The sequence below is a fragment of the Pseudophryne corroboree genome, chromosome 2 (genome assembly GCF_028390025.1).
Source record: "Pseudophryne corroboree isolate aPseCor3 chromosome 2, aPseCor3.hap2, whole genome shotgun sequence".
Taxonomy (NCBI): Eukaryota; Metazoa; Chordata; class Amphibia; order Anura; family Myobatrachidae; genus Pseudophryne; species Pseudophryne corroboree.
The window spans coordinates 813,377,081-813,389,102 of NC_086445.1; the positions used below are offsets into that span (position 1 = coordinate 813,377,081).

The window sequence follows — 12,022 nt, forward strand, 5'->3', positions numbered from 1 at the left end:
ATACTGCTTAGACCAAATTAATTCTTAGGCACTATATTTAGATGATCATATTGCTGCAGTATGCAATTTTCATAAACAGAATGCAGTAAAATAGATTTATGGCCATTGGTCACTATCACTGTTTCTCCCATGGAGTTCTATTTCGGTACAAGTGTCAAGCACTCTGCTAATAGTGCATTGTACTGTATACAGCTAGAATGAGAACAATGATTTTGACTGACTGAGATACAGTACACAGCATGGAAAGGGTTAATACTGAATAGGATGAAAGCATGATAGGGATATGAATAGTTAGTGTACCCATACCCACTCCTCCTTTGTTTATGCAGGTTAAAGCCCCCGATCTAGCTGGGCACTATCCCTTTAAGCAAATCTCTAGAGACTAGCACCGAGAATCATGTGATTACTGATTGATTGCAACACTGTTGGGAACTGGACGGGTAAAAGCAGCAAAAGCAGAGTAAGCAGAGGTGCATCCAGGAGAGAGAGAGAGAGGAATGTCTGCATTTTGGATGACACCCTACACTGCAGTGTTCTGGGACTGTAGCGCAGGGACGTACTGCAGGACCTCTTCAAGGGCAATAGGGGTGATGCTCTGCACAGGAGATAATGCAGTATATGCCAGATATTGAAGATGCAGAAGTGGATTACTACAGAGACATGGTAAGTATCCACTGAACGCTTTGCTATTGCATTTCATTTATGTAATAAATGTATATGTATAATGAAGTTCTCGATTACTTGTATGAACTGATTGCACAACACGTTGCATATAGATGCACTAGCACGCAAATTGCACACCTTGGGATGACAAGTGCTCTACTCTCCTTCTCCAGAGCAGCTGTGTCCCATATATGAACATGCCAGTATTTCATGTAAACTCTAGATTATGTCATGAAGAAGAGGAGACACAGGTCGTCATAGCCATAAGGGCTGTCGTAGTGCTCAGACACATTCTCTGCTGCAGGCAGTCCTGGTTACTTGTCACATTGTACCACGCTACTGCTACACTTTGTGCTGAGAAGTTGTGCTGCCTGCACACATACAGTGTAACCAGTGAACGTGAAGTTGCGTTGATAAATCGCATTCGCAATATATTGTACGTCTAGCATCCTACGTGATTTTCCCAATCTTCCTCCGATTCACCTACTGTACTGTATTGTCCTTAAAAAACACAGATGTGCCATCATTTAAATATCCTTTTTCTCCTGATACACCGTAGACGTGGCTTTTTGTGATACCTTATCAGGTCATGTGTATACTGTAGCATGTCACAATCTACACAATAGAGTTCTGTAGAACAAAAGCTGTGTTCTACTTCTAACCAAAATATATCCTGCCAGATGGATAGTAAAGTGAGGACACATCTAGTAGGTAGTGTATGATACTACATGAGAGCAAGGAGACTTGCATGCACTCAGGTACTGTATGTGGGCACACATGGGTGAGTTGCACAGTGTGCAGGACTCGGAGGCACCATGTCCCCTGCTGCTGTACACAGGGAAATAGGAGATAATGTAGTCAGTGACAGCACCGAGCCAGGTGACAACGGCTGAGGACATGCGATAACCCGTCACTCCTTTCTGCAGCTCGTATAGATTAGACGGCCCCCGTGACGTCATCGCAGCCTGTATAGAAACTGTACATGCAGGGGCCGCCTGACAATTCAATTAGCTGCAGTGTAGTGTATGTGGCTGTGCCCTGGAATGCCCCAGAACCGATTTTATACATATGTCCGCAGCAAATAATAGAGACTGCTCCCCAGCAACATACACGTTAATATTACATTTATTTCATGTTTAATGCAATCTATCGCCTCCAGTGACATCCAATGGGCACTCTTACTTTAAAAATATATTGTTGTAATATCCTGCTTGCTTATTTGTGTTTAATTATTCATTGCACTGAAGACTGACAAAGTCTAAAAATAATACTGATACATCTGACGTGCCTGGCATGCATCAATTGTTCCTAGCATATCAAAGGCAGGTTATTGTTTCATATCTTTTAAACAGGGATGTATCTGGCTTAAATTGACTGTAATAAGAGTTTAATATTGATTATCTCAGTTGTACCAGATTAAATGCACACAATATATATGTATTGTTAGTCACTTTTGAATACAATGAAATTGGGTATAAAATAAGAATACTCCATGACAGATATAATTCCCTGCAAGCAATTACTCTTGAAGCAGAGTTATATTCTGGATTACTCAAATTGAAGTCATCAGAGCTGTCAGAATATCAAATGTTCTATGCTGTAGCAATCACCATTTTTAGCAAGTGCTGAACTTAAACAACATGTTCTTATATTTATGTAAATGTGCTAATGTGACTAGATGCTCAGCAGTAATCGGTCTAGTGACTGGAACTCATACATTTTACATTAAAGATTATGCATTAACACCAGTGTTTTACGCACCAATAAAACTGTGCAATATATTGGTGTTATTGAATATAGAATTATATGTATGTATGTTTGTAAATAATTTACAGCCACATTGTGTATTAGTACAGAATCCATTTCTGTATTAGTGGTTGCTTAGGTTCAGTTGGATATATAGAACTACGTCACATGCAGCCTTTGTAGTCAATGTGGGATGTTTGATTGACACCCTTCATATTCCTTGCAATAAGCAGTGAAATAAGGCAGTGTTGTTTGCATTTCCCTTTTATATCCCTTTTAAATCCTCATCCGCCCCATATTCTATAGAATTTGATCAGTGATAATTCCCCTTCCTTACCTCAATATTGGGCTTTATAAGTAGAGTACTTTATTTTTTCATTGCACCTTGTTAATAATTTATCTCACCCTTACCTCATCTAGAAACTATTTGCTTCTTTGAACTTTTCTTTACGTTCTTCTCTCTTATCTGAAAAGGACTCACTGTAATTGAACGTTGCAGTTTATTTAATTAGAAAATAGCAATTATTTTAATTACATTTATTGGATTGTTATGGAGTCCATTCCTTCTTTGAGTAATGTGTAGCATTTTGCTATAGACTGCAAATAGATATCCATTTACAGTTATTCCTGTATACAAAATTCGGGCATAGCTAATTTTACACTACTTGTTTATTGAAAACTGTTTTTCCTTTATCAAGAAGGGGCTATAACTATTAGTGATATTTACAAACCATCAGTCTAGCTCTGTAACACAGAGATACCAGGCAAAAGAACAGATTCAAACTCTGATGTTTTTTGTTTTTCATAATTAGCATTACACAGAGACTAAGGTGCATACACACGGAGAGATTTTGTCTATGAGAGATTTTGACTGAGCGTTTTCCCTTGAACTGGCAGTAGGAGATTTTGACTAACTTTACCAGCAATTTTGACGAAGTTTGCAAGCGATTTTGGCTGTGGGCGATTTTGGCTAACTCATTTAAGCAAGGGGATGCTTTTTCTTTTACAGTGACCTAGCCAAAATTGACTTGCCTGCACAGTCTATTTTTAGCAGCGATAGCGCCCTGGCGGCAGGGGTGTATCTAGGGGTCCGAGCGCCCCTGGCAAAGTAAGGGGCTGGCGCCCCCCCTTACACACATTTGGAATAAGGTGTGAGTATTGGAAATGGGGCATGGTCTTGTGGGGGAAGGGTGTGGACACAATAGTACTTCCAATCAAATTATGCCATACAGTAGCGTCCCTCATTCACATTACACCGCACAGTAGTGTCTCGTATTCACGTAACACCATCCCTCCCCCCTAACCCACCTTTCCCACAGCCTGACCTTAACCCGCTCCCCCCCCCCATAAAAGCCTCTTCAGTGGTGCCTAACCCTAACCCACCCTTCCTAATCTCCCTCCCTGCAGCCTAACCTTAACCCTCCCACGTGGCTTGCCAGTGGAGACTTTGGCACCAACACAATCCGGATTTTGGCATTCTGCATCGCTATCTATGTTGGGATGCCAGCATCAGCATTCCGAGCAGTTTCGGGATGCTGGCATCAGCTTTCCGACTGCCGGGATGCCAAACGCCGGCATCTTGACTGCATCCTGAATGAAATGCTAATGAGCTGCAGTGAGATGAGCCTCAAATGGACCAAGCCATTAACCAAACACCATTAGTTGGATGGTAGAAGTGCTTCCTGTTAGAAAAAACATCTGGGTGCCATCACATCCAAGATAAAATGATCAATTATACAATTTACTGATATACATTTTCTTTACCCTGGCCTTGAAATAAGATAAGATTTGTATTTTCTTTATTACACTCAACAAGTTAAAGTTTTCTCTTACTTACTACTAACTTACATCTAACATGCATGAAAATCGTGTAGTTTTTCAGGTACTACAGTCCCTTCTCCCAAACACTGCCACTTTTTTATTATCTTCAACAACAAATAGATCTATAGCACTGTGCTGTATAACAATTGCTGTGTACCTGGCGAGAGTCTGTTACTGCCGGCGCGGCGCCGGTGTCCGTCAGCACCGCACTGCACTAGTGATCAGACTAGTGTCCGGCAGCACCGCACTTGTAATCAGACTCACCATAAACTACAGTTCCCAGCAGCCCTTGCTGCCGGGAGCTCCCAGCAACAAAGGCTGCTGGGAGCTGTATTTTATATTGAGTCTGATTACAAGTGCGGTGCTGCCGGACACCAGCGCCGCTCCAGCAGTAACAGACTCTCACCAGGTACAGTCGGACAGTACTGCTTTTCTCCCCTTTGGCCGCGGGTGGCACAGCCAGGCGGCGCCCCCTCCTTGCCTGGCGCCCCTGGCGAGTGCCATCCTGGCCAATAGGTAGATACACACCTGCCTGGCGGGGACACGCATCGCTGTTGCTGGCTGTGTACACCCAGAGTGATATGCACTAACATTCTGAGCGATTTTGACTATATAGTCAAAATCGCTCAGCTATTTCGCTCCGTGTGTATGGATATTAAAGGTGTGTACACATGGTGAGATCCTTGCTATGCCCCGATTTTGACAATGCGATTTCCCTTGAACTCCCCCGGACCCCGGCTAGAACAGATTTGGACTATCTGTACTTTGGATTTTGTCTATGTACGATTTTGACTATGTGCCAATTTTGACTATACTTTGTACTAGATACAGATACAGGTACTAGATACAGTAGTACACTAGATAGTCAAGATTGACTTGCCTGTACAGTCTATCTAGCCTTGTTATACTGACCGCAAGGGAACACACATTGGGAACAAATCAGTATCGCAAGCTGCCTTGAGATGTGCACTAACGTTCCTTAAGATTTTGACTATATAGTCAAAATCTTACAGATTTATCTCACCGTGTGTACACACCTTAAGCCACAGGCAGTCCAGCTGGTAATCCACACATGTGTGATCCTTTACACATTTATTAAGGTCCCCAGCTTTTATGACAACATCAGAAGACTGTATAATTGTTATTGCCATCTATCCCTAATTCCCAAGGAACATGCCCTGTTTTGTATATTTACAGTTTACACTTTATGGGCCTGATACTGAGTCACACACTTCTGCATCCATTTTTACCTACAGCTGCACCTTTGTACTCCCTTTTATATGCTACTGCACAATCGGCCTAACTAATACCACTTTCAGACATACGACCTGAGAATTTCCCTGCTCAGACCCGGGTTTTTCTCCTCTGAATAATCCTGGGTTTTTGCTCGAGACCCACTTTCACACTACACCTGAGACCTGGGAAATTCAGACATAAGCCTGGTTTATCCTGGCATTCTACAAGCCAGGCCTGTCAGGCTGCTGTCATACACACACACATACATGTCATATACACACATGTCACACTCGTACGTACATGTCACACTCATACACACACATGTCACTCAAGCAATCACAGACACACCCTAAAACCAGCTCCTTCTCCAGGTAGCATGGAGCACAGTCCCCTCCTGCCAGCACAGAGCACAGCCCCCTCCCAGCTGTATGGAGCACATCCCCCTCCTGCCAGCACAGAGCGCAGCCCCCTCCTGCTAGCACACAGCACCCCCCCCCCCTCCTGCCAGCACAGAGCGCAGCCCCCTCCTGCTAGCACACAGCACACACCCCTCCTGCCAGCACGGAGCACAGCCCCCTCCTGCCAGCACACAGCACACACCCCTCCTGCCAGTACGGAGCACATCCCCCTCCTGCCAGCACAGAGCGCAGCCCCCTCCTGCCAGCACAGAGCACACCCCTCCCTGCATCACGGAGTGCAGCCCCCTGTTCCCGGGTTGGTGCATTTCAGAGATACAAAAATCCCGGGTTGATGCGCGTTCATGTGCAAGAACCCGTGATTTTCATGTATGTCTGAAAGGGGTATAAATCACAGATCTGTGTGTGTGTGAAAGTGCAGCCCATCCTGCCCACTGTTCTCTCGTCTGCACACCCAACCATCATCATAGTATCAGAACTTGAGCCATTCTAGGTGCAAGAGATTCATCTACCCTTACCAGGAATGACACAGAGATATTTATACCCGCCTGCAGCACTGCCATCAGAAATAGCCGCTCCGTACATATTGATACTCGCTGCCCAGTTACTGGCCAGAAACCCCTATGTCACATTAGTCTCCATTCACAAAAGATGTCGCATGTACCTGCCTGCGACTTTGGACACACTCTGTGGCACATACGCACACCATACTTTGCTATTCATATGTGTGAGCAGTTGGCTATGTTGGGTTATTTTGTTTCTGTGCAGGGTAAATACTGGCTGCTTCATTTCTACACTGCAATTCAGATTTCAGTTTGAACACACCACACCCAAATCTAAAGCTGCGTACACACTATACAATAATTTGGCAGATAATCTGCCAGATCTGGTTGGTTGGAATGAAAATCTGGTAATGGATGAGAGCAAATGACAATCCATCATTTGCTCCCAAACACTGCAAAACAGAGACAAAAACAGTTGGTCATCCAAGTTGGTTAAATTTGTGTTTAACCAATTTGTATGAACGACAGGTTTTGTTCGTTTTCCAGTGTTTGGTAGCAAATGGTTGATTGTCATTTGTTCTCTAACTCTCTCTGCACATGTTATATTTGCCCCATCTGCAGTGCAACATGGTTTTGCCCAACTGCTAACTTTTTTGGTTTGCTAGCAAACCTGCATAAGGCCCATAATGCAGTTACTATCAGATATGAATCATGATTAATAGGCCCTACACACTTGAAGATGTAACTGAGCAATATGAACGTTCTCATTCATTAATGAACGAGAACTCGTTCATATCGTTCAGTGTGTAGGCACCAACGATGAACGATGCGCGGCTTATGCATGCAGGCCAATATGGACAATCTCGTCCATATTAGCTTGCACTGCTATGGAGCCAGGTGACGGGGGGAGTGAAGAAACTTCACTCCTCCCATCACCTCTCCCCCGCCGCCGGGTCTCCCGTCTGCCGTATCGGCCGTCGGGCAGCTCGGTGGCAAGTCGCCAAATGTATTGGGCCCTTTAGATGCATCCAGCATTTGTTACAATTTTGACCACATCACCATGTGCAGAATATTTATTCACCAATAGGGGACCAATAACTTTAAACAGATTATTGGGACACAAAACTGAACTAAGCAATATTTAGCCCTAAAAAGCCACGTAAAACAACAACAAGAACAAAAGACAGACACTATAAAACAAGTATAGCAAGCTATTATCACTATGTTATGTTATCATTTGTTAATCTAGGAATAGTAGGAGTAATGTATACATTTCAGGAAAGTGAATGTTCATGGTCACACACATAGGCGTGCGCAGGGGGGGTGCCTGGTGCGCACAGGCACCCCCTAATGTCTGTCACCCCCTCACACACACCTGCTGCAGTATTGGCGATCGCCGAGTGTGCTCATTTCTGTCCTCCTGCCCATTGCGCCCGCCACCCCCTCCGCTTAGTCTGGCTGTCATTCATTGTATGGTGTAGCATCACTGACGTAATCCTACTCCCAGTTCCTCTAACCTGTGGGATGTGTCGTGATGATGTCATGCCGCGTGCATGGCCGCTCATGCTCCCACCCACACTCTCTCTCTCCTCATCATGTGCCAACGCCACAGAATACAGCGTTCCTCTTGGAGGAGGACAAGTTCAAATTCAATATCAATATATATTTTGAGATATTAGGCTATAATGTATGGTAATAAAATATACAAATTTAACATATATTAAACAGATTTTATATCTATCTATCTATATATCTATCTATATATCTATCTATCTATATATATATCTATATATATATACGTATCTGTGCATCAATCCTCTATATTATTCAGTTTGCATTGAGTGCCAATATGTGGTGGTAGACACGCCTGATAGGTGGTGCTAGACACGCCCATTAGGTGGTGTTAGACATGCCCAATAAGTGGTGCTAAACACGCCCTTCTAATCGTGCACCCCCTAATAAAATGTCCTGCGCACGCCTATGGTCACACAGTTATTACAAGGAAAATCAGGACATCTGGGAAAAGAGGGACATTAGTGCTATTACAATGAACAATTCTATAGTTCTCAAACGACAGCTCTTTTTCAACACTGCAAAGTTCCATGGCAATGACAGTTCCATGATTTTCTCATTTCCAGGTTCAGGATTAATGCTCCCTCTCTGTACTGAAGCAGCATGGGAACCTCAGTCTCGCTAGCTGTCTACATTGTCATCGAAGTGCTGATAGCCTTGATTTCGGTGCTTGGTAATATACTGGTGATTTGGGCTGTGATTGTGAACCAAGCACTTCGAGACACCACGTTCTTTTTCATCGTCTCACTTGCTGTGGCTGATATCGCAGTAGGAGCACTGGTCATTCCTTTGGCCATTATAATTAGTATTGGACTGGAGACTGAGTTTTACAGCTGCCTTATGGTGGCCTGTATCATGCTAATTCTGACACAGAGCTCCATCCTTGCTTTACTAGCCATTGCTGTGGACAGGTACCTCCGAGTCAAGATCCCAACAAGGTTAGTGCTTGGATTTACAACATTATACTGTACACGATGAGTATAAACTCTTTTTTTTTCTGCAGCAGCCATCTGACATTTAAAAAAAAAAAAAGTAATATTTCTACAGTATTTTATGAACATGTTCATATTTCCAATCCATCTGTCTAATTTGCTATCACTTTTATTTAGCTACAAAACATTCACTGAAGTACAGTAACCTATCAGCAAGTAAGTATTACCTGTGAAGTGCAGGCAAGTGGGCATGCAGAGGGAGTACTGTGCCAGTCTTGTGTGAGATTGCTTTACATGAGCCTAGCACAGTGGGCTCACACACATACAGTATATGCACCTAAGATTTGTCTGATTCTGGCACTTATACCAGCCTGCCCCTGCAGTGGTGGGACGAGAGTGGGAAGATGCTTCCTAACAGTGGCCATACAGTGGTGTTAGTCTGATTGCGAACATATGCTGACCATTACACAGGCGTATACTGTAAATGCTTGTAAAATGCTGTCATTTTTGGTTATGGGCAGTTGCAAATACATGATGCCAACACTAGTGAACTGCATATGATTGGCTACTTGGAAATGCACCGCTGATACTTATTGGTGCTTTCTCAATTATCGATTGTAGATTATGCTTCTGTATACGATAGTCGTTTCATTTCACGGGACTGAGAGTTGTTTCTGTCAGAGAGGTGTTTGAATGTTATTGATACTTACTAGTGAATGCCTGTTTTGCCAACTAGCGGCTATATACAGTACATGGGCATACATTTGTATGTGACGTATGCTTATCGCAAGCCAGACAAATGCTACTTTGTCGATCGGCATATATCTTGCAATAGTTGCAGCTTTGCATATACACACAATTAAGTCTTTATTAGTGTATGTAAATAGTGCCTGCATTTTGAGGTGCCATTGCTGCCAACTCTGCAGCAGCCCTGAGTGTCTGGTTGATTTCTGTGGTTAAATGCTAATTAAATGAACTGTGCTAATAGGTATTGTTAAATAACAGGGTCAAGCGCGATTTGCATTATTTTAGCCCATCCCACAAGCCCGCGAATACTGGAGAGTATCTCTCCATCACTAGCGTGCGGGCAGGATGTGGGAGATCTGCCTGCTCTTCCGGTGGTGATGCGGGGAGGCTACCCTAAAAATCGGTAGCCTCCCGCAGCTTCCGGGAGTGTAGGCAAGTATGGAACTGAATTGCCCCCGGGCGAATCAATTAGCGCAGCTATTTGAATACCCTTGACTTCTTAGCTTTGTATTTACTAAAAGATCATATGCATGTCATGAGATTGGCACCCTCGCAAACTTTAACCCTGACTGCTGGATTTTACCATGATCAGGCTACGGGAGAATTTAAAGTGCAGGTAATGTCTCATGAGCAAATTGCCACAGTCTAGACACTGGGAGAATGAAGAAACCTATACAGTACATCTGTTACCTTTCCTAACTATTTTCTGACTTATAGTACATAAAAAAATATCTATATAACAGGTTAGTAGCCATATGTTTGCCCCATGTTTTCTTCAATTCTAATACCTTATCAGAATCAGAATCAGCTTTATTGGCCAGGTACACTTGCGTATACTAGGAATTTGTTTTCGGTTTACAGTGCAGCAGCCAGGGGGGAACAAGTAGACAAGAGGGGGGAAATAAATGCAGTATACAGATTAAGTAAAAGTACACGGTGTTCGTTCCAATCAGAAGATCGGAGTAGAGTGACTGGACAGTCAGTCCGTCCAGCGGTTTGTCAGGAGTTCAGCAGGTGGACTGCTTGTGGAAAGAAGCTTTTGAGGCTACTATTGGTTCTGGTGGGAATGGCCCTATATATATACCCGGATGGCAGCAGGATGAGCTCGCCATAGCCTGGGTGCGGCAGATCATTGGCTATCCTAGTCGCCCGTTTTTTGGCTCTGGACCTGTACAGGTCATGGACAGGCGGGAGGTCAACTCCGATGATCTTCTCAGCGGACCTTACCACTCTTTGGAGCCTGCGTTTGTCTCTCTCGCTAGCGGAGCTATACCAGACGATAATCGTGGAGCACAGGACAGATTCTACAATTGCGGAGTAGAAGAGGAGCAGGAGATTCTGTGGGACATTAAACTTCTTAAGTTGCCTTAAGAAGAATAGCCTCTGCTGCGCCCTACCGATGATGGCATTTGCATTTGGTCCCCACTTGAGGTCTCTAGAGATCGTAGTCCCCAGGAACTTGAAGGAGTCCACTAGCGGCACCGCACTGTCAGCTATGATTAGTGGGGGTGTTTCAGCTGGTTCCTTCCTAAAGTCTACTACCATCTCAACGGTTTTAAGTGGGTTGTGCTCCAGGTTGTTATGAGTCCCACCACACTCCTTACAGAATATTTTGTAGCCCCCTTGCCATTAAATGCTCTCTTCCTTTGCGTTAGTGTTCCTCCCTCTAATTTCAAAGTTAGTCTTCTTGGTTTAGAAATCCTCTTATTATTAAAAATGTCTGTCGTTACACTGCTAATCCCTTCTCTACTCTCCTTAAGACTATAAAGAGGGAATACAACCTTCCTACAATCTCCTTATAAAACCAAACATCCTACCGGCTATTCTCAAAGGTTGGAGCAGTTCCACAATCGTACGTAATCTTTAATTGACTATATATCTTGTTTGGGCGTGGCTTATGATGGAGACGCTGTGACATCATCAGTCCAAGAAGTGCTGGGGGATTGGAGAGAACATCAGAGGTGGGGTGGTCTTCAGTATGCCAAATGTCGGGATCCCGCCGCACAGTATACCGCCGCCAGGATCCCGACACCCAGCATACCGACAGATATTCTCCCTCGTGGGTGTCCACGACCCCCCTTGAGGGAGAATAAATAGCATGGCGCGCGTAGCGAGCCCGCAAGGGGCTCCTTTGCGCTCGCCACACTGTCTGTATGCCGGCGGTCGGGATCCCGGCGCCGGTATGCTGGTCGCCGGGAGCCCGGCCGCCGGCATACCATACTACACCCCAGAGGTGCCGGCTTATGTGCACTGTTTGTGATATCTTTATAGATCATAACTATCACAACTTCCCATGTTGTACACCACAAAAAAAACATACAATACCTGAACTGGAATTTTCATTGTATGATTTTGCACAATATATAGTGTGTGTGTGTGTGTGTGT

The 12,022-nt window shown here is 44.0% G+C and overlaps 1 protein-coding gene across 1 annotated transcript in view; it reads left to right on the forward strand.

Moving 5' to 3' along the window:
* Positions 1-380: 380 nt before the first annotated feature.
* The window catches only part of ADORA1 (adenosine A1 receptor), a 151,762-nt gene continuing 140,120 nt past the window's right edge, over positions 381-12,022 (forward strand). Inside the window, exons 1-2 of the mRNA XM_063955670.1 lie at positions 381-663; positions 8,524-8,895. Of these exons, the coding sequence (XP_063811740.1) occupies positions 8,561-8,895 (335 nt within the window). The 5' untranslated portion in view covers positions 381-663; positions 8,524-8,560. The remainder of the gene's footprint in view (positions 664-8,523; positions 8,896-12,022) is intronic.